This window comes from Rhineura floridana, chromosome 20 (assembly GCF_030035675.1).
Source record: "Rhineura floridana isolate rRhiFlo1 chromosome 20, rRhiFlo1.hap2, whole genome shotgun sequence".
Taxonomy (NCBI): Eukaryota; Metazoa; Chordata; class Lepidosauria; order Squamata; family Rhineuridae; genus Rhineura; species Rhineura floridana.
This window is the reverse complement of record NC_084499.1, coordinates 18832319-18855831: the sequence shown is the minus strand read 5'-3', so window position 1 is coordinate 18855831 and position 23513 is coordinate 18832319. Positions and strand designations below refer to the sequence as shown.

Below are 23513 nucleotides of genomic sequence, written 5' to 3'. Positions count from 1 at the left end.
AATATCTGTAGTTCGTGAGTGTTTTACAATTATACTTAATTTCCTGTATTTATAGAGGGTTCTATCCCGCTATGTTTTACTCATAGCAGACCCACTGAAATTAATATTTATTTAAAAGCATTTACAAACTGATGACTCTTCTTAAATAATATTTCAGTTTAAAGAAATAGACCAAAGCTAGTCGTGCTCAGTTTCTACTCTACTCTGAGTAGGAATAACATTGGATTACAGCCCAGAAGGAATAACTAAATCATATCTATTTTTCTTTCTTTAGTGCAGAGGTTACTAAATTGTGCTCTGCCAGCTTCTCTCAGGTGGTCCGTGGTGTGACAAAGGAAAGACCATAGCTCAGTGGCAGAGCATCTGCAAGCAGAAAGTTCCCGGTTCAATCCCCCAAATGGCATCTCCAGGTAGGGCTGGGAGAGACTCCCTGCCTGAAGCCCTGGCGAGCCACTGCCAGTCAGTGTAGACAATACTGAGCTAGGTGGACGAATGGTCTGACTCCGTATAAGGCAGCTTTCTTTGTCCTTGTGTTCCCAGCAGCTGTATCAACGATGAGCACAGCACGCTGAATATTCCTGCTGATTTTTAAATTGCAATTGCATCGCTTCTCTTCTTTCTCATGCTGCATGTTATTATTGATTGTAGCATTTTATATTGTCTTCTATGGAATTCAGATTGCACTGCTATGAAATGCAGTGTAAGAAGTAAAAGGGGCAATAGAAATGCAATGAAGGAATCGTACAGCGCCTAGCATAGTGCATTACACTTGCCGCAACAGGCAGAAAAAAAATTGCAATGCAATAACGTAGTCTAAGTAATAAAAGAAGCCATAGAAATACAATTAAAAACCACAGAGCATCCAGCGCAGCGCATTGCAATTGCTCACAACATGCAGGAAAAAGATAATTCAGTGGTCTACCAAGACCCTCCGCAATTTTCACATAGTCCGTGGGGAAAAGGTTTGGGAACTGCTGCTTCAGTGGGATTTTTTCTTTTATTGTTCCACAGGCGTGTGTACACGGGAGCCTCCGTTTTATATAATCACTGAGTTCATGACGTACGGAAACCTCTTGGATTACCTTCGAGACTGCAACAGGCAGGAGGTGAACGCTGTCGTCCTTCTGTACATGGCCACTCAAATCTCCTCTGCGATGGAGTACCTGGAGAAGAAGAACTTCATCCACAGGTAGGAGGAACAAACACTCCATCACACAAAATAATGCTGTTGTCCAAATCTGTGGTGCGTGGCCGCACTTTGAAAAGTTGTGTACGGCTCTGGCTGTCTCACCTCGAAAAGGATATTGTTAGGAGTTGGAGGAGGTTCAGAAAAGGAGGCAACCGAAATGATCAGCAGGGATCAGAGCAACTCTCCTATGAGGAACGTTCAGAGCTTTTCTGTTTGGAGAAAAGGTGAGTAAGTGGGGATGGCAGCAGGATAGATGTTTCAGAAGATGATGCACGGTGTGGAGAAAGTGGATAGGGAGAGGTGTGTGTTTTTTCCTCGGGGACACCCAGTGAAGTTGAGTCTTGGCAGATCCAGGACAGAGAAAAGAAAGCACGTCTTCACTCAGTGCACAATTAAACTATGGAACTGGCCCCTGTTGGAAGTGGGGCAAGAGCAACTCCTGTTTGGGTTCTTCTGTGTGTATTCCAGAAGGAAGATAGAGTTCGGGTCCTCCAGCTGGCTAGGCTTGCCTACCTTGACCTGTGCTGTTCTCTACCTAACTTCCTTCCGTTGTAAACTGATATGCTCAGGGAAGCTGACCTGTCCCTCCTTCCTTTGTCTTCTTCTTTGACTGTCTGAGAGGAGAGGAGACATCTTTGTCTTTGCTCTCTCTCCTGATCCATGAGGGCAATACCCAAGTCTGGACATTGTGCCTCCAACTTAGTTAGTTAGAACTAGGCATGCCTTTCCTGTGTACCATGTATTTCTGTAAATAAAGTAGCTTTTCTTATTTTACTAAGCCTTAAGTCTCAGTGATCTAAATGCAGGGTAAAAGCCTGCTACTTAGGTAAATACACACGCTGGCACACACACATCTCAGACCGCTGATGATCTCTGCCTATACAGATTTCCACAACAGCCCCCACAAGATGCAGCAATGGCCACCAATTTGGACAGCTTTGAAAGAGGATTAGGCAAATTCACGGAGGAGAAAGCCATCAATGGCTACTAGCCGCCAGGGCTGTGGAGTCGGAGTCTGGAGCAATTTTGGGTGGAGTTGGAGTCGGTAGAAATGTACCGACTCCAGCTTCAAAATAAAAACTTTCATAGGAATTTAGGAAAGTTTTCTTGTTCAGAAATTTTAATCAAATAAATATATTTTATGTTCTATCAATCTCGCCTGATGATTCACGTGGTGGTGATGAAATGCCTTGTGCTACCATTTTACTACAGTAAATTTGTTATTACTAGTTAATATATATTTGCCATTTATGAAGGAGTCGGAGTCAGGACAGTAGAAAAATAGAGGAGTCGGAGTCGAAGGTTTGGCGTACTGACTCCACAGCCCTGCTAGCCGCAATGTGTGTGTTCTACTACCGCTGTCAAAGGGAGTATTCCTCTGTTTGCTGGAAACTGCAGGAGTTTCTGTTGCACTCAGGTGCTGCCTGTGGGCTTCCCTTTGGGGCATCTGGTTGGCCACTGTGAGAACAGGAGACTGGACTAGATGGGCCCCCTTTGGCCAGATCCAGCAGGGCTCTTCTTATGTAGGTTGGTTGCAATAGGAGAACCTCCATGCCCAGGGGCAGTCTACCTCTGAATACCAGATGATGGGGAACAACAGCTGGAGAGCGCTGTTGCGTTCAAATCCTGCTTTTGGGCTTCCCACTGGGGCCTCTTCTTGGCCACTGTGAGAACAGGAGACTGGACTAGATGGGCCCCCTTTGGCCGGATCCAGCAGCCAGGTGCTTCTTAGGTTCTCATGGATGAAAACTGTGCCATGCGCCACACATGCTCCCCACCCCCACGTGCTGCTTACAACTGTCCTTCCACATTCCACAGAGGCTGTTAATACAATTTTCAGCAGACGCAGCGATGCCGCTTTATGTGAACACGTTAATGTTGTGTGTTGCGTCTTGGAATGTACAGGCACTCCTTGGGGAATCGCATCTTCCTTCTAGATTGTTTTTCCTGCCAAGGGTCCTTTGCATCCATGCATAGCATCTGGCATTCCCTCCTTTTCAGCCACTCTTGGGGTGGTGACGCTACATGTTAAATGCTGCAGCCGCATATAACTTGAGCCTGGCCGTCCTTTCTTCATTTCAAAGTGCCCACCAGAGAAGGGGTGGAAATGCTCAGTCCTTCCCTTACCAGCTGTTTCCTTCCCCCCAAAATCCTGCCACAACTGTCATCGTCACCTTCCCCCCCCCCCCCCGGCCCGGTAGCATTACAGATCCACCTTTGCCTCATGAACCCTGGTCTAGAATCCTGTGAGGGGAAAACATCTGGGGAGCCGTTTCAGGGGGAAAGCAGCTGGCGGGGGAGGAGGTAAGCTCTCCTGTTAAGTCCTAACCCATTCTCTGCTGCAAAATGTACTCTTGATAGAAAATACAAACTCCAAGTCTCAGAGCTAATTCGCAGGACTGGTTGTGTTCCCCTGCTGCCTCTGAATGCCAGTTGCTCCCGCTATCAGTCGCTACTAGCCATGATGGCTGTGTTTCACCGCCAGTGTTGGAGGCAGAATGGGTTTCCGGGAATCCCAAATGGGGAGAGTTTCTGTTGCGCTCAGGTCCTGCGTGCAGACTTTCCACTGGGGCATCCGGATGCTGGACTAGATGGGCCATTGGTCTACCTCCACTGTCGGAGGCAGTATGTCTCTGTATACCAGTGGATGGGAATCACCGTCGCTCAGTGGTAAGAGCATCTGCCTTGCAAGCAGGAAGTCCCTGGCATCTCCAGTTAGGACTGGGAGAGAGTCCTGTCTGGAACCTTTGAGAGCTGCTGCCAGTCAGCGTAGAGAACACTGAGCTAGATGGGCCAATAGTCTGACTCAATACAAGGCAGTTTCCTACATTCCTACATTTGGGAGAGTTTTTGTTGAGCTCAGATCTTGCTTATAGGCTTTCTGTTGGGGCATCTGATTGGCCGCTATGAGAACAGTCCTTTGGCCTGATCCAGCAACCAGGCTCTTCTTATGCGCAGACCCTCACAATATTCAATCTACCTGCACAACCGGTTCCAAATGGCCAATTTAGAGTAGGGAATAATTGCCTAGAGTGTTCCTTGACATTTTGTGCATCCTCAGATGTGTCAAAGCGAGGAGACGGGCCGCGGCTCAGGAACAGAGCACCCGCTCTGCGTACCAAAAACCCTCTGCTTCATCCCCAATGGCATTTCCTGGTAGGGCTGGGGACACTCTTGCTTGAAGCCCTTTGAGAGCCGCTGCCAGTCTGTGCAGACGGTTCTGAGCCAGGTGGGCCAGTTGGTCTGACTCGGCAGAAAGCAGCTTCCTGTGTTCCTAGTATAATGGCATCACGCCGCTAGATGAGTGTTCTGTCTTAGACTGCTTGCAGCCCCCACCTTTAATCAGCAGCTCGGGAGATCACTGCTTGATCCCCAAGGTCTCCCCACTGCACGCCCCATGGCACTCGGCATGAGGGGAAGCTTATCGGGGCTGCTTTCCAGGGCATCTACCCACAAACGCACACACACAACACGCACACGAATACACATAGTGGCTGCTACCATGTTTCTTGCGAAGGAGCTTGGGAGAGGGTTGGCTGGCGCAGTGCCACTGGCTGCCACTGCACGTTCGTTGCCCCCAGGAGGCCCTGGTGCCCTCTCCGCTCCCACCTCTCTCCATCATCCCCACATTTTGTATGGCCGAGTCCCGATAAGGTGAGCCAACATTTCCAGCTCCTCTGTGATTTTACAATAAGCCTCATGATGAAACCTTCCTTCCTAATCATTGCAGCTCTTTGTGAAATAAGATCTCCCCGTCCTTCCTCCCCCGAAGCCAGCAAATCACCCGTAATGACACCCCTTTTCTCTCTCAAACCATCGGCACTGCTTTACACTTACCAGAGTTCTCAGAAAGTCGTTTTCTGATTCTTTCTCCTCCCCCCTGCAATGCCTTTTCAGCATGCCTTCCATCCTTCTCTCACCTTCTCATCTTGTGCTTTAGTGATGCTTGCCCGCTGCCCCCCCCCCCCAGGTATTGTCTGGATTATGTGCCTCTCTCACTCCTCTATTAAGCATCTTTGCAAGTCTTGGCTGTCTGAAAGATTTTGACCTTTAAGTATGCTGCAATTATGGTTAGTGCTTTACATTTTTTGTCTGTGGAAATGGCCTCTGTGCGATGTAATAGCGGATCTTCGTAGGGGACTTGATCAGCTGTACAGCATTGCCTACTTGCGTCTCAGGCACTTAAGAGGAACCTTGGCCTCATGCAGTGGCATCCGGGAGGTACCAGGTTTTTATATTTAGCCATTTTTAGGATGCTTCCCCATGACTCCCAGTTACTGGAAAAAACTATGGAACTATTTTATACACCTCTCTGCCCAAATGGAAGAGACACACAAACGCACACAGAGTACATTTCAAAATGATTAAGGTGCTTCCAAACCACTCAGAAAGCTTCAGTTTGCTGTGTATGTAAAGACTAGGTAGGACATGGTGCATTCCCCATGCGTTATCAAAATTCAGGGCGTGAAGTTGATCTCAGAATAGAGGGTAGAGCTTCTAGCACGATGCAAGCAAACATGCACCTAGACCCTTTTCCTTTAGGGAGGAGCTGTACCTCAGTGGGAGGACACCTGCTCTGCCTGCAGAATGTCCCAGGTTCAATCCCCATTGTCATCTGCAGATGAGTCTGTAAAAGGCTTCTCTTCGAAACCATGAAGAGCCACTGCTGGTAGAAATGTGAAGGCCTGGAAAAGAAACTGGAGGAGTTTGGAGGGTTTTGTTTTGTTTCTTTCAATTTTGGGGGGAGAAAAGGGGGGGGACACTTTTTTCCTATTTTTTCAGGTTTTTTTTTTTAGGCCTTCACATCTCTTAAATGGCTAGTCAGTTGGGAGTAAAGTAGCTGCTGTGGTGATCAGGCGTTGGAGCAACACGGCCAGTCCAGCGAAGCTGATGGATCGTTGTTTCAACACTGGTAGTCTTTGCTTCTTTGCTTTGGTACATTAAGCTCATTATTGTGTGCACTGACTGGCAGCAGCTCTCCAGGGTTTCAGAGAAGAGACATTCCCAGCCCTGTCTGGAGATGCCGTCGGGGACTGAACCTGAGACCTTCTGGATGCCAAACAGATGCTCTGTCACCAAGCTGTGGGACTTCCCCAGTTGCCAAGAAGAGAGCCAGGAAACCTTACAGAATTGGACTGTGACCTCTCTGTGGCGCAGTGTGGAATACGACATGGCGTAGGATCCCTTGTGAGGAACATGGGAAACAACCGTATGCTGAGTCTGCCCAGCTCTAACTGATCGGCAGGGGCTCTTCATTTCAGACAAGGATATTTCCCAGCCCTGTTGGGAGATCCCGGGGTTTTAACCTGGGACCTACCGCCTGCAAAGCAGACGCTCTGCCCATGCATCTACAACCCTTCCCCTACATACACACACGCATCCAGATGTTATCTCTTTCTTCATAGCTGTGTCCTTTCCTGTCCAATTAGCAGGGGGGAAAGTTGCCCACCTGCCTCTCCTAATGATCATAATGCTGAAATGCTCAAGGTTTTTCCCCGAGGCATCGAGGTTTCTTCTGGTGCCGCATTGTAGTGGATCGCAAGTTAAACATGACCCAGCAGTGTGATGCTGCGGCAAAAAAGGCAAACGCGGTTTTGGGCTGCATAAACAGAGCTATAGTTTCCAGGTCGAGGGAAGTAATAGTCCCACTATATTCTGCATTAGTCAGGCCTCATCTGGAATATTGCAGTCAGTTTTGGGTGCCTCATTTTAAGAAATATATAGACAAGTTAGAGCGAGTTCAGAAGAGGGCGACGAGGATGATAGCCGGTATGGAGAACAAGTCTTATGAGGAAAGGTTGAAGGAACTTGGCATGTTCGGTCTGGTGAAGAGAAGGCTGAGGGGTGACATGATTGCACTCTTTAAGTACCTGAAGGGCTGTCACATAGAGGAGGGTACAGATTTGTTCTCTGCTGCCCCAGAGGGTAGGACTAGGTCTAATGGTTTTAAGTTGCAAGAGCGTAGATTCAGATTGGACATTAGAAGGAACTTCTTGACAGTAAGGGCAGTTCGGCAATGGAACCGACTGCCTAAGTAGGTGGTGGGATCCCCTTCGCTGGATGTCTTCAAGCAGAGGCTGGACAGCTATCTGCGGGAGATGCTCTAGCTGTGGATTTCCTGCTGTGAGCAGGGGGTTGGACTCAATGGCCTACAAGGCCCCTTCCAGCTCTATGATTCTATGATTGGAAGGCTCCTTCAGGCTACCTCACCTCATCACTGCAAGCCGAGGTGTCTCAACCAGTTTGATTTGCTCTGTGCCGAATTCCTCGTCCCATCCCCAAACCTGCAGATATGTTAACTTTTTTTAAAAAAATGTGGAATGGTGTCAATGATGGAATGGTTCTGCTCTTGCTGCCAATGACCCCAGTTAGTGAGCAAAAAAAAAAAGAGTCTTCGTTTTCTTCCCCCCTCCCCATCTTCTTTTTTTTACAAACTGTTCAGCCCCACAGCCGTCTACCCAGTTCTTTCAGCTGATACCGTCACTGTCCTCCTGAACAATTTTCAAATGCATGGCGGTGACCTCGCTGAATGAATCAAGCTGGGGAGGAAAGGGTTGGTGCTAACGACAAGGTGCTTTCTTTTATATGTGCGTCGGAGCAACGTTCGCTGACTAGAACAGACATGTCGGAACACCGTGTGACAAATTAACGTGCCCTTTTGTTACAGCTCACTCATATCGAACAAGGAGTCTGTTGCTAGTTCTGCTACTGATTTTTAAAAGATCAAGAGTCGCTGAGAAAGAGATTCATATCTCTCGCGTAGACGCTGCAGCTGGATCAATTTCCAATTTAGCATGACACAGCGTGGAGACATTTCCTTCAGCCTCTCTCACCCATTTATGGGTTCTCAACCCTTTTTCGGTGCTGTTGCCTACCCCTTTTCCAAACGCCTAATCTTTATTTTTATTTTAATCACGGCCAAGAGGGCGTTACCAGTAAATTTGGCTTCTTGGCCCATTTAGAAGCATTGTTGTTATTTCTGTGTTTATATAGCCGTCACATAACAGAAGCCCTCTGGGTGGCTCAGCAGAAAAAAATGCAGCATTAAAATACAGTATGTACAATAAAGACTACAACATTTTTTTTAAAAAAAAACTGGTTCAGTCTGTGAAATGTAAACGACCACAAAATTGATAGTAGGCCAGGGGTCACCAGGCCTACGGTTACATGTGGATTTCAGACAGATGCTGAGGGCACCACCACCACCCCGGTTCTGTCCCCCTCTGCCGGATCAACCCCCTCCCACAGAGAAAGTGCACACATACTTTTGCTTTTCCAATCTGGGTAAAAGTCCGATCCAGTAAAATTAATCTCTGCCTCGGAAAGTACATAGAGCTGAAAGAGGAAGTGGGAAAGAGTGCCATTCTTCTAAACTTCTTCCTTCAGCTCTATGACCTTCTCAAGGGGAGCACCGTCACCACCTCATCAGCAAACAGGCAGCGACTGGGTGTGGGGCTTAAAGACTTTGTGGATCCCAGTGGAAGACCTCAAGGGCACTACTGCCCCCAAAGGCCGCACGTTGACAATCGCTGCACTTGGCAAACTTCTCTGTGAAGGCTGTTCCATAACCGGGTTGCCACTTCTGATTGGTCCCTCTCCCTGGCAGTTACCCACCTCACTGCATCTGGCTTACTTGGACCAGCGGCCTCTGAAGAGGATCTTAAAGTTCAGGTAGTTATGTATGGGAGAAGGCGCTCTTTCAGGCAACCTGGCCCCAAGCTGCTGAAGGCTTTAAAGGTTAAAACCAGCACTCAAAATTGGGCCTGGAAATGGACCAATGTCTTTCTTGCGTCCCATAAAGACCATTTTTCTTTCTTTCCTCAGGATTTTTAACTTGTAAGCCACCCTGATAATGTGTTCAAAGGGCAAGGTATAAATCCAAATTTAAAAAAAGGAACTGTCTGCCATTATTGATTTGTTTTTCAATAGGAGCCCTAATGAGCTTCAGAGGAAGCACAAGAGTCCTAGAACACAGTTTGAAAATGGCTGTTCTAGACCTTCTTTCGCTCTTGATGTCTGCCAGGAGAAAGATCTTCCTTGAATGCTTAGTCTGGCATTCCTTCAGATAATAATAATGATAAAATCTTGGCTCTGTGCAGACATTTATTACCTTCCCCTCTCTCTTGTTGGCCTTAAAAACTGCAGTAGACAACATACCCTTTCCTAAGATGTGGAATGAAAAGGGAATAATGTAAGTTTATATTTGGGCTGTGAACACATAGCATATATTTAAAGCACATGACTTTCCCCCAAAGAATCATTGGGACTTTCGTTTACTCAGAGCTACAATTCCCAGCACCTTTTAAAAAAACTGTAGTTCCCTGGATTCTTTGGGAGACATTGTGTGCTCTAAATGTATTTTAAATGTATGGTATGAACTCGCTTGTTCTACTTACTTGTGAGCATTCACACGTGACAAGGACTCGTGTGTATTTGATGGGATGGCATCTGATAGTGTGAACTGACTACTGAACAGCCATGCATGTGCCATGGCATGGAAGCTGTATCTTGGAAGATGATGATCATTGGCTTGTAGTAACATGGAGGCGGGCTTTTTCGCTGGTGGCACCAGTGTTGTGGAGTGCCCTCCCTGCTGAAATATGAGAGGCCCCAATCAGTATTGGCATCCCACTAACTCTTGAAGACACACCTGTTTTTGTAGTGAACTTGAAGTTCCTGATCTGTTTTAATTGTTTTTAACCATATTAATTGCTATACTTTTTTAACGGGCTTGTTTTATTGTATATTTTAGTTACATATGTTTTTAATGGTTTGATGGAATAGTTTTATTGTGTGCTTTAATGATGTATGGATTTTTTTCATTGATTTTATATTTGTAAACTGCTTAGAAACAATTTTGGCATGCAAGCGGTATGTAAATTTATAAATTATTATTATTATTAGTAATAGTATTCATCGTCATCTACAGATGACATACAGACAGAAAGATTTCACATCCCGTGTGTTCCAACTCTGCTGCTGTAGGGATCTCGCTGCCCGGAACTGCCTCGTCGGGGAGAACCATCTGGTGAAGGTGGCCGACTTTGGCCTGAGCAGGCTGATGACAGGTGACACGTACACAGCCCACGCCGGAGCCAAGTTCCCCATCAAGTGGACTGCACCAGAAAGCCTTGCGTACAACAAGTTCTCCATCAAGTCTGACGTCTGGGGTAAGAGCTGCGTAGCTTGCTTTCAAGCCGTTAGGGCAGGTGTGGGGAGAACCTTGGCCCTCCAGATGTTGCTGAACTGTGACTCCCATCATCCCTGGCCATTGGCCCATGCTTGCTGCAGGGGCTGATGAGAGATGTAGGACTGGACACAAAGCCCTATGAGGAGAGACTGAACGAGCTGGGCAAATTTAACCTCGAGAAGAGAAGACGGAGGGGAGGTATGATAGGACTCTTCAAGTACTTGAAACGCTGTTCCACAGAAGAGGGCCAGGATCTCTTCTCAATTGTCTCAGAGTGCAGGATACATAATAATGGGCTCAGCTACAGGAAGCCAGATTTCGGCTGAACATCAGGAAAAGCTTCCTAACTGTTAGAGCTGTACAATAATGAAACCAATGACCAAGGGAGGTGGTGGGCTCTCCAACACTGGAGACGTTCAACTGTTTGAAGACAAGTTCTAACAAAAGGAATTTCTGGAAATGGCTAGAAATGTTTGGAAGAGGCAGAGAGCACGCAGAATGCCTCTTCTTAGATCAGGGCTGGGGAACCTGCAGCCCTCCAAATATTGTTGGGCTCCAAACTCCCATCAGCCCTAGCCAGCGTGGCCAGTGGTTCAGGGACGGGAGTTGTAGTTCTGCGACATCTGGAGGGCCACAGACTCCCCACCCTAGAAGCTACAGGGCAGTCCGGGAGAAGGAGGCTTTTTGCTGCTGTTTCATGCTACAACCCTGTGCATGCCGTGACATCTCTCTCCACCTCCCTCAGCCTTGAGAGTTTGGTTCAGTTTGCTTGCAGATGAATCAGTTCTGTCTTCTTCGTTGTTTTCTGCGCCATGAGGGTCTCAGCTTCGCACAAGGAGGGGAAAGACACACACACACATAAACACTTTCAGGTGACAAATCTGAAGTGAGGAAGGAGGGCTTTTGAGGAGGGGGTGTGGTGGGTTAGGGGAGGTAAAGAAGAGCCATCTGATTCCTTGACAAGAAGCAGCGCGACAGGAAAGGAGGTTTCATTTAATCCACTGTGACGTCTCTTAATTGTGCCTTTAACAGGACTTGAAGGGACTGGAGGCATTCGACTTGGAGACAAGCTAGTAAATTGAAAATTAGGCTAATTCTGCCCTGTCGTATCTCGGGAGAGTTGTCTGGATTGATGAAGAGGCTTGTTACTCTTCTTTAACGTCTCCACAGCCATTCAGCGTGGAACGTGAGCTGCCCAGAGCGGGAAGCTGCCGATGAGTCCTTGTCTCGTGCATCTACCATCTTGGGAAACAAATTTACACATTCCAAAACGTGAAAGCTTCTCTCTTTAACTACTCCCCCGACAGCTCAGAAATGAAATCAGTTGGGAGGAGGTAAGCCTGGAGCAGTGACTCTTGCAGGGCTGCATCGGGCAGCCTCATCTGAGGGTGAATAATTCTGCAGCAACTTTTGCAAAGGGCAGAAGATGCTCCGGTTCCATCAGGCACAAAGATGTGGCAGAATTAGCCTCCCATAGCAGAGACTGTTTCCAAGGAGGCAGCGCCAGAGCAGCAAATCATGCAGATGTGCGGTGGGCAATCTCCTGGATTTGGGAGGCGGGTTCTGTGGGCTCGTAGGAGCTTTCATTGTTTCAGTTACATGTTTCTTGTGGCACGCTCATAGAAAGGAAACAGCCTTATGCCAGCTGAGACTGGTTTGTCCATCTAAGCCCAGTACTGTCAGCAGCTCTCTAGGGTTTCAAGCAGCGAAAGTCCTTTTCCATTACTTGCTACCTTTGCCTGGCAATGCCGGGGATTGAATCTGGGACTTGTGCATGCAAAGTAGGGGCTTAGCTCGCAGAGCAATGGCCCTCTCCCCCAAAGCCTTTTCCCAGAGGTCCTTTAACTGGAGGTGCCAGGAATTAGGGCTGGAATGCTCTGCAAGCAATGCATTCATTTATTTGTCTTTATTTTTGTCAGGATTTATATACCGCTTGACTGACCAAAAAAAAAAGCCCTTTGAGCAATTTACATAATATAAAATATTCATTAAAATTGTTGATAAAATCAAACATTAAGAACAGATTAACATATAAAAATATCAATGAAATCAGCAGTTTTACACATTTGAAGAAACTTTGGATGCCCTTTCATTTATTAATTCCAACCTGGGGGAACCTAGACTGCTTCTACCTCAGCAGTTGTTCTTTGGGGATTCGCTGGTTTAACCAAAGATCTATATGTGGTTTGATGGTTACTTCTCCTAGACTGTTTGCTATACATGAAACTGCTTTGTTATACGGGCGCTGCATGATTAATAGACAACTAAGCACGAAGCACACACACTGCAACAGCAGTTGTTTGACCTTTGTTTATTGTTGTTCTGTTTGTTTGCTTCTTAAAATAAGGAAAGTTAAAAATAAATACCTCAGTTAAAGAATCCTTCAGGAACAAAGTTTTAAAGAAGGCCTTTTTTAAAGGTGAAACTGACTAGATTTACTTTGCTATAAACTTTCAAGCATGTCCCTTTGGTTTAAGGTGAAACTGACTAGCTTGTGTCTGCTTTGCTATCAATAAACTCACAAGCCTTTGCTTTAAGGTGAAACTGACTAGCCTGTGCCTTTGCTTTAAGGTGAAACTGACTAGCCTGTGCCTTTGCTTTGCTAGGGTGAAAGTAACAAGCCTGTGTGTTTGCTTTGCATTAGAAGAGATCTCTTGCTTTCTCCCAGGGCTGGGGAGGGAAGGATCCAATACAATTCAGAGGAGGAGAAGGAGGGGAGGGAGAAGGAGGGGGAGGGGGTGGGTGCCAGGTAGGCACGCTATGAAGCCCCTATTGAAGCTGCCTCCACCATCTATGAGTGCGTGTAGGAACCTATCCCTGTTTTTTCCATGTTATTCCTATGTCTGGTACCAACGTTTCTGTTAAAGAAGTAATGTTCAAGAACACGTATACTTTGTTAACTGAGGTATTACTGTAAGCATAATAGAATTCCACGTTAACATTGCATATCTAAAATTACATTGGGTCAACCTATTGAAACTGATGGGCATGACTCACTGAGGTTCATCCGTTTCAGTGGGTCTTCTCTGAAGAGAAGGTAGGATGGGTGGTGAGTAGGAATGGGAGGGAAATTCCAGCTCACATGTAAAGGTGAATTTGTCTAATTCACACTTTCTGAAATAATATGCGAACCAAAACACAGCCATCCTTTGAAATCCTCACTCCTCCGAATTTTGCAGCGCAGTGCTTCAGCCCAAGTAACATGTTCAAAAGTGCATGTGCTAGTGTAAAATAACTTACCAAAATTGCATTGCATTAGGGAAAATTCCTTGGCAACATCATATTCAAAAATGTGTGTTTGTTGTTATGTGCCTTCAAGTCGATTGCGGCTTATGGCAACCCTATGAATCAGCGACCTCCAGTAGCATCTGTCATGAACCACCCTGTTCAGATCTTGTAAGTTCAGGTCTGTGGCTTCCTTGATGGAATCAATCCATCTCTTGTTTGGCCTTCCTCTTTTTCTACTCCCTTCTGTTCTTCCCAGCGTTATCTTTTCTAATGAATCATGTCTTCTCATTCTGTGTCCAAAGTACGATAACCTCAGTTTCATCATTTTAGCTTCTAGTGATCGTTCTGGCTTAATTTGTTCCAACACCCAACTATTCGTCTTTTTCTCAGTAAAAGATGTGTATATTAAGAGGAATTCACTGATGAATTTTCATGAGGGGTTTATTTTTTAACAGCTGCAAACTGATATGGAAATGAGAAGATCTGAATTTTATATTGGGAAAATGAGAAACTGAGATAAACCAAGACTGAAACATTTGCCCATCCCTTAATTCTGAGTAAAACTTACTTGGATACAAAGTATTATCATAATTATTAATACTATTGGTGTCCTCATTGTCGTCATTGCATCACTGCTAAAATGGTGGTTGCTGTTGTGTCCATTCTTGTTGATATTGTTACCTGTGCCTCACTGTTAAGGTCCCATTTAAAGCATCCCTACATCTGAAGGATCTTAACCAGCTTTCTCTTCCCACAGCCTTCGGCGTCCTGCTTTGGGAAATTGCGACGTATGGGATGTCCCCTTACCCTGGGATTGACCTCTCCCAGGTCTACGAGCTCCTAGAGAAGGATTATCGAATGGAACGACCCGAGGGCTGTCCAGAGAAAGTCTATGAGCTCATGAGAGCATGTAAGATTTATTTATTCATTTATTACTTTATTTAGTCGGTTGCCGTGTTAGGCTGCCAGCACAACACCAATGAGAACTGGTGGTTCTCTGCCTGGCCTGCTGTCTTTACTGAGCCTCACAACAAGCCAATAGATAGCAGGCCTAGTCATCGTCACCTTGAAAATGTGTCTTAATTATTTCCCCAGACTGAAAAGAAAGCATCATGTCATTTCACCTCATTTTAGCAACTCTCAGTATATTCACATGGCCTTTGATTTTGACCCCTGTCTGGATTGTGCCTGGATCAGGAGCCCTTATCGCCCACCCTTGTGCTGGATAGTGGGGAGAATTCAAGGGAGCACATCTTCTCCCGCCACTCTCCCAATGAGCTGTCTCCTCCTGGCCAGACTAGCTTAATACCCAGATGTCTGTTTGCTCCGTCTGGTAAATGGGAAGAGCCTGCACAGAAGTGTGCCTGTGTGTTTGTGTGTGTGTGTGTTAGAGAGAGAGAGAGAGAGAGAGAGAACATTTTTCACAAACATATCGCTGTCCTTCCAGGTTGGCAGTGGAGCCCTTCTGATCGACCCTCCTTTGCCGAAATCCACCAAGCATTTGAAACGATGTTCCAAGAATCCAGCATCTCTGACGGTAGGTGCCATCGCAGATAATTCTCACTCTGTGGGAGGCAAGATAAGTGCTTTGTTTTCTGCATGATTGCTCCATCTGCATAACCCCACGCACTTCTTACTTTGCAGTGGAAACTATCTTCTTCTTCTTGATAAGTCAGGGTAGGGCACACACACACCCCAGCATATTCGAGGACAGGGCCTAGGAACAGCTTGTTGACTGTTTCTTTCTTTTTAATCCTCTGCTTTCCAGAGGTGGAAAAAGAGCTGGGGAAGAAAGGGATGAGAAGCGTCGTGAGCACCTTACTGCAAGCTCCAGAACTGCCGACAAAAACGAGAACGTCCAGAAGAGCAGCCGAATGCAAAGATGCCAGCGAGAGCTTGGAGACGGCGCCAGCAAAAGGCCCCGGGGAATGTGGTATGTTCCAGCTCCGGTTGCGAGACAGCTGGAGGTGACCTTCAGCGAACAAAGCAACAGAGTTGGAGCTCTTATGCACGGGGGGTGGCTGGTGCCCATTGAGGCTGGAGGGCAGAAGGCAGGGAGGCCAAACTGTAGGTGAAGCCAGCCCATGACAGGCGGAGGCAAAGCCAATCACAGGTGAGATCAAGTAATTCTAAGTTTGTCCCCATCCTCCTGCCTGCTGAATTCTGCAAGGGCAACACTGAGATTGAGGAGGGGGCGGTTGACAGCCAATGCCACCCTCTGGGCTTGTTGCTAAGTAGGAAGGCAGGCACATGACCTAAGTGTACAGGGTTGACGTCTTGTCACCTTGGCGACACCTGATAGCTCCATAGGTAGGCTCACTTTTGCCCTCTGTGGACACTAGGAAGCTGCCTTCTACTGAGTCAGACCGTTGGTCCGTCCAGCTCAGTAATGTCTACACCAACTGGCAGCAGCTCTCCAGGGTTTCAGGCAGGGGTCTCTCCCAGCCCTACCTGGGGATGTCAGGGGTTGAAGCTGGGACCTTCTCCTTGCATGGCAGACACTCTACCACTGAACTGTGGCCCCCTTCCCCTGCAAATGCTGGGGCCAGGGTTACTTTACTCTCACTGGCATGAAGCAGAGAGACTCACTGGCCTGTCTCCTCTGCCCATTCCCTCTTAAGCAGAATACATTGGCAGATAACCCTCCTCACCTTCCATTGTCTGTCTGGCAAATGCTGAAGACTGTCGCTTCTGGCAGGTACCAAATATGATTTCAATGAAGTGGTGCCGAAAGGTTATGTACAAAAATCTACCATGAAATTAAAATGGCCTTTCAGCCGGTTCTTCGAAGCAGCTTCCGCGTTCCAGCAGAACAGACTCCGGAGTGGTTTAGCCGTGTGAGCTGGGCGGAAGCAGCAGAGAGAGGGAGTGCCTTGTGGTGTCATGAAGACTTAACAGATTTATCACAGCAGGTGTGCGATTGCTTGCGTGGAACCGAGACTGCTTGGCCTGACTCACACCTGTTGCAGGCCTCTGGCCTGTAAGAGCACCTGCCCCTATCAATATGCTGGTCTTAAACTTGCGTACACACACTCACGCACACACATACAAAACCTCACTCTCTTGTTGAAGCAGTGTTGAAAGATCAACTGGATGTTCCTTTTGTTTATGTGCCAAGCCATTTGGAATTGGAAAGGTGGGGAGATGTTGTGTATATTTTTTGAAAAAATAAAACCTGCTGGCAGTAGCTACTGCAGGAAGATTTTTCTCCCTGTTGTCGAAACTGCCACCAACTCACTAAGTCAGGGATGAGATGTTGTTGGACTACAATTCCCAGCAGCCAGCATGGGCCAGTTGTGAGGGGTGATGGGAGTTGCAGTCCAACAATATTTGGCTGGCACTGGGTTCCCCATCTCTGTCTCAGCAGGCAAGTGCAGGCTAGTCACTTTTGTGGGCTAATTCCCAAGGCTGACACACAGCCCAACTGAGGACCATACTTCATGCATCTAACTAAGCAAGCTCGAGTCCAGCAACGGGGAACTTCTGCGGCCCTCCAGGTGGTTGTTGGAGTCCTGCGTGTCCTGATCCAGCAGGGCTGCTCTTAATGTTCCTATACTCCAGGGCACGTACGGGGAGCCTGGGGATGGGGGAGGCAAATGTGGCCCTCCAGGCCTCTCAGTTTGGCCCTCAGAACTCTCCCCCATGCCACACCCCTCACGGGCCTTGCTTCACACCCTGCATGAATGTGTCTCATCCCCTCTTAGAACCATCTAAGCCAGTGACCGCCGCTCCATTGCATAGTCATAAATCTGGAGAAGCAGGTGCTTAACAGAATGAGCTGGGAAGTCACTCTGTGTCTTTAGATAAGCTGCTCTTCCCTTGGACTCCTCTCCTTGCTGCCACAGATCTGGGGTATGGGGGGGATAATAAGGGTGACTGACATAATTTATGTGAAGCTCTTGGAAAGCTTAGGAAAAAGAGCTAAATAAATACCAAGTCTTAGTATTATTATAGCAGTGTTAAGTGATGTGTGCTGCATTTCAAATCAACCTTCAGACATGCCCAGGAGGTGAGAAGACTGGTTTGTTGTTTTAGGCAAAGTGCCCTCAAATGCTCTCTCCTCCCCCTTCGCTCTCGTTTCCTACTCTGCAGATGCCACGGAGCATGAGCCAACAGTGTCTCCCTTGCTGCCACGGAAGGAAAGGGTTGCCACGGAGGGCGGATTGAACGACGATGACCGCTTGCTCCCGAAAGACAAAAAGACCAACCTCTTCAGCGCCCTCATCAAGAAGAAGAAGAAGATGGCCCCCACCCCGCCAAAGCGAAGCAGCTCCTTCCGGGACGTGGACAGCCATTCGGATCGTAAGGGAGGCGGCGAGGAGGAGGTCAAGGATGGCGGCAATGGGGCCTTTTTGGCGGACTCCGAGGACCACTCCAGGTTCCAGAACCCCAGCAGCTGCAGCGAAGCCGGAGTAGCCAATGGAACCGTGGCCGGGAACTCAGGGTTACTGTCCCCCCACCTCTGGAAAAAACCTGGCCCTGCAACCAATAGCCGGTTGGGGGCCGGCGAAGAAGAGAGCAGCTTGAACGCCGGCAAGCGGTTCCTCCGGTCATGCTCAGCCTCCTGCGTGCCCCACGGGGCCAAGGACATGGAGTGGAAGTCGGTCACCCTACCCCGGAACCTGCAGTCCACGGGGCGACAGTTTGATTCGTCCACCTTTGGTGGGCACAAGAGTGAAAAGCCCGCCCTACCTCGGAAGCGGGCTAATGAGGCAAAGGCAGACCTGGTCGTCAGGGGGACGGTGACACCTCCTCCTCGGCTGCCCAAGAAGAACGAAGAGGTAGTCGAAGAGGTGTTCAAAGACGCTGAGTCCAGCCCCAGCCCGCCTACCCTGACCCCCAAAGTCATCCGGAGGCAGCAGCTCATCCCACCCGCTGTCAGCCTTTCCCACAAAGAGGACGCTGTGAAATCCAGTGCCTTAGGAGGTGGGCTGATGACAGAGCAGGGCCCTACTGCCAAAGCTGGCATCTTCATGGGCGTCGGCAAGGCTTCCGTTGAAGAGCCACGGCTGAGAAAGGCGAAGCAGGCTTCAGAGAAAGACAAGGGGAAGCTATCCAAATTGAAACCGGCCCTGCCACCTCCGCTATCTTCATCATTGTCGTCTTCCGTGGGCAAAAGCAGCAAAGGGGGTCTCGGTTCTGGGCACGAAGGGTCCGATACGCTCATGGCAAAGGGCAAGCAGCCAGCTCAGACGATGGACTCTGTGAGCACCGAGGCCCCCAAGTCCAGCCTATTGGCGGAGGGGATGAAAAAGCCCACCGTCTCCTCTGTGCCAAAGCTCCCATCCTCCACCAAATTACTGTTGATGGCGGCATCCCCCTCTCCTTCCTCTCCTTTTTCTGCTCCCGTCACCTCATCTGCCCTGAACGTGGACCAGCCGGCCTCCACGGCCTTCATCCCCCTCATTTCCACCCGTGTCTCCCTACGGAAGACCCGCCAGCCTCCGGAGAAGATCGCCAGCGGCGCCGTCACCAAGGGCATGGTCTTGGAGAGTTCCGAGGCCCTGCGGACGGCCATCAGCAAGAACTCGGAGCAGATGGCCAGCCACAGCGCCGTCCTGGAGGCTGGCAAGAACCTCTACACCTTCTGCGTCAGCTACGTGGACTCCATCCAGCAGATGCGGAACAAGTTTGCCTTCCGGGAAGCCATCAACAAGCTGGAGAACAGCCTCCGGGAGCTCCAGATCTGCCCTGCCACAGCCACCGCTGGCCCTGCCGCCACCCAAGACTTTAGCAAGTTGCTCAGCTCTGTGAAAGAAATCAGCGATATCGTCCAGAGGTAGCAGAAGGCCCCAGATGCCTGGAACCTGAGGGGGAGGGAGCAGGGCGGACAATGGAGTTGTTGCACCGCCGAGCACAAATGTGGGGCTGGGAGGTGGGGGAGGCATCGGCTGGGGCTGGCCCAAGACATTTTGGTGCCTGGGGCAAGGGGAAACCCCCCGAAGTAGTGGCACACGTTGATTAACACAGGCTGGTGAGTTCCCCTGTGCAATCTCCAGTTGAAATAAATGGCTCCCAGGTGATATCATCTGGAGGGCACGTGAGGCTCTTAAAAACACGCTGAAACTTAAGCAGCTCTGGACCAAGTCAGTGCCCCAGCGGGATTTTTTCCAGGAGACTCAGCGACACCGCCTTGGCTTCCGTGGTGGAAGGAAGGGTGGACAAAGAAGTAACAGGAAATCAGTAAATAAGCAGGAGTTGTGTAGGAGCAACTCCCATTCATTCCAATGGGGTTTGCACAGGAGGCTTGTCTTCTGTGGGTCTCTGCCTGTCTCCCTCCCTCTGTGCTGCCCTTAACAGCTCTCAACATCCACTGCCTCTCCTTGAGCCACCCCCTGCCATCTGGTGTGTGCACCTGCCACCTCTTCACCACAGGCCTAGCCCCTGAACCAGAGACTCCTTGAGAGATGCCCCCCCCCGTTTGTCTCTAACCCAGATCCTCTGCTGCCTTGAAAGCCTTATCTGTGGGGTTGTTGCCTTGGGGAGGGGGAGACTGAACGAGTCTTACAGCGTTGAGGTTTTGTCATTTCCTCATATTCCTGTTTAATGTTTTATTACTTTTGGCCTGAGCTTGACATCGGAAGTTGTGCCTCGTGGACCCTGCTGTCTGGACCCGCTTTTTCCAGGTGTGGGGGTGTCCCGGGTTCCTCCTCCCCCCCACCCCCTGGGCATTTCCCATAGCAAAAACTCCCTCGTCCTCCACCAGATCCCCAGGTTTTAAATTTGGGACTGGCCAGTGAAGAGAGTGGGGGCGTACAGAAGGAGGAGGTGTTCACAGCGAAGCAACATTCATGTGTTGCCAGAAGGATCTGCACAATTGTTCTCTCCTGCCCATCCCAATGGGCAAAAGCAGCGCACGCACGCACGCACATACACACCCCTCCAGCAAAGAGCCTTGGTCAGTTTTCCTGGGATTGGCAAGAATCAAGCAGGCCACCACTTAAGGCAGGGAACCCCTGAAATGTGTCCTCTTGGACAACTGTGAGCGTCTGGCTTAGAAATTAAAGTGGAACCAAGAAGCCCCCCTACCATTTTTCCAGGGCTGTCCTGCAAGGCCCACCTTTGGTGGGTTGTCAGAAATTTCTTAATGTTCATGGGGGGTGGGGAGGGCTTGCTTACCACTATTTAACCTGAGACAGCAGAAAATTTTATCTGCTCCCCAACACATACACACACACTCCTTTCTTAAACATGCTGCAGTTGTTTCTACTTTGGATTCACTTTTGAGTTTTCACATTATAACTTTCAAAGAGCTTAATTTAGCGCATATATGGGGAGCCTGCACCCTTCCAGTTGGACTCCAGCTCCCATCAGCCAACATGTCCAGTGGTCTGGGGATGATGGGAGTTGTAGTCCAACAACATCTGGAGGACCACACGTCCTCCATCTCTGATTTAGTGGAAACGAATTGCAGTTCTTTTGCATTGAAAGGCCCTCTCGACTCATCCCACATTAGGCACTGGTCCTGGATCTGAATCGCTTTAGAGTGCTTGGGGGAGGGGGGGGATATAGATGATTAAATGCAGAAATAATTTCTTGCACATGCCAAACTAGCATGTCAGGATGAATGTCTCCTTCGCATGCTATTTTTCTGTGTGTAAGCCAGAGGGCCCCGATCCTGCCTGCCGTGTCCTTGGCAAAACTGCTGTTGGGGCCAGTTGTGGACCAGCCTGCTCAACCACTTAATGCCAGCCTATTAACTGTGCAATTTACCTCCTTTCGGATGAAAAGGCAGGGTCTAGAAAACAAAATTAATATGATCCCCCTCTTCCTTCAGCTTTGCCCTATACCAGATCCTTTGTGTGCCTTCAGCAATAACCACTTTTTATATCTATTTCCTTCCCCCACGTCCCATCACTTTCCTCTTTCTTTGAAGACAGATTATTCAAGTGTGACATTTCTAAGGCTCTTATCTCTTCCCCACCCGCCCCCAAAACACACACACACACATCTTGCATACTTCTTCACCGAGTTTTCTACGTGACAATAAATGCGAAACGATAAAATCGCTACCACAGGCTGCCTTTGGAAGACACGAAACGTGCACGATGGAAAGCAAAACAGCAGACCAAAAAGGATGCATGCCCCCTCCAAAAATAAACAAGCCCAAGTCTCTCTTTTCCTGTTGGACTGTACTGTTTTCAGAGGGTACTGATTTCCTTTTTGTGGATAATCTATTGTTGCCACTATAGTATACGTTTGTATCTCAAATATTACACACAGCTTTTGTAGACCTCTTTGTCTCTGTTTGTTTTACAACGTGTAAGTAGCTGTGTCTTTCTTCCGTGCTCCCCCCTTTTATAATACCTTCAGGACTTTGTTCTTCTTCCCATTCCCCAGCTGATGATTGTCCAGTTCATAAGGGGGGGGGGCTTTTTTCTGTACATGGCTTTCTCTGACACTGTGTTTGTTTTTTTAAAATAATTCCAGATTTTCTTCATATTTTTTAAAATAAATCGATGTCCAAGAAAGGAAGAGTGGTTTCTGTCAATCAATCTCCCCCTCTCTCCCTAGTTTAGATAGATAGGAACACAGGAAGCTGCCTTATACTGAGCGAGACCATCGGTCCATCAAGCTCAGTATTGTGTACACTGACTGGCAGCAGTTCACCAGGTTTTCAGGCAAGGCTATCACAGCCCTGTCTGGGGATGCTGGGAATTGAACCTGGGATCTACATGCAGAACAGGCACTCTTTCTCCAGAGCTACATCCCTTTTGCCCCAATATTGGCCCACATTTTCATGGATAAATTTTGGGGTGGGGTAAAACCAGTCATACTACAAAGGAGCAACTCCCACAGAGGTGATATATTGGTGTTAATCATCCCCATTAATTTCAATGAAAAAACTCAGCAAAGTGTGACCAGCACTCAGTAATACAGTCCCTTGTTTGCTGTCCACATTTTGCCACGACAAAATGTGGCGTGTGAGACCCATCGTTCTTCTGAGGGATAGAGGCTTGAGTCCTCTAATGCCTGACAGTCAGCTGTGCAATCTCATCGCATGAGCCGGTGTAAGCAGCACTTTAATCCCTTTGAATTTCTGATGAGGGAAGTGTTCTGCCTGCCTGGAAAATCCACAGCAGAGTTACCATTTTAGGTTAGACAAAACAGCTCACCGTGTGGCTAAACTTCATGGAATATATACAGCATCACTGTGTGTGTTACGTATTTGGACACTTCACAGAATCTTGCAGGCAGAAAGCTAGTGCATCAAGGAGGACGCACTGCTAGAATAGGGGCACCCGATACCTAGTTCTGGGGCATGCACAAGAATCCCTGATATTTATATCCAGGGTAGGGGATCCTTGGAGTCCAAGGGCCACATTCCTTCACAAGCAACCTTCCAGGGCCGCATGCCACCGATGGGCAGGGCCAAAGGCAAAAGTGTGCAGGGCAACAAATGTCACTGTTGTACAACAGGCTATATTCCAGCCATGAAGAAAAAGGGGTTCTACACATAATCTTCCTATCCAGGCAAGCAAGATGCATAATTACAGTTCAATGACACATTCAAGACGAGCAAAAGTGCTTTAGGAGGACCAGAGACGGGTGTGTAGCTGGGCAAGAGTCCTGAGGGCCAGACAGAGGCCTGGAAGGCTGCATTCGGCCCCTGGGCCTGAAGTCTCTCATCCTTGTTCTAGATGATTTGCATTTTTTCAATTCTAGTCCAGCATGCACAGTACTGCAAGGCAGTTCCAAGCTGTTTTGTGCCAGTTTCCCTTCAAGAGATGGCAAAGCTGGAAATGATTTACATTTTACATCTCGGGAATAAAAGGCTGGCAGAGCGCAATCAGCGGCCGTACACCAGTTTAGCTGTTCTGTTGTCTCTGCCTGACTGGCAGGCAGGAATTTCCAAGGTAGGTTGACGAGAGAAGCAGGTTCAGCTGTGTTTTAATATGACCATTT

General features: G+C 48.2%; 1 protein-coding gene across 3 annotated transcripts in view; it reads left to right on the top strand.

Moving 5' to 3' along the window:
- Window positions 1–22073, top strand: part of ABL1 (ABL proto-oncogene 1, non-receptor tyrosine kinase) — a 117944-nt gene extending 95871 nt beyond the window's left edge. For all 3 annotated transcript variants that reach the window (XM_061603683.1, XM_061603682.1, XM_061603684.1), the window contains 6 exons: window positions 1012–1189; window positions 10175–10359; window positions 14365–14517; window positions 15055–15144; window positions 15376–15540; window positions 17700–22073. In XM_061603683.1, the coding sequence (XP_061459667.1) occupies window positions 1012–1189; window positions 10175–10359; window positions 14365–14517; window positions 15055–15144; window positions 15376–15540; window positions 17700–19390 (2462 nt within the window). In that variant the 3' untranslated portion in view covers window positions 19391–22073. The remainder of the gene's footprint in view (window positions 1–1011; window positions 1190–10174; window positions 10360–14364; window positions 14518–15054; window positions 15145–15375; window positions 15541–17699) is intronic.
- Window positions 22074–23513: the final 1440 nt, after the last annotated feature.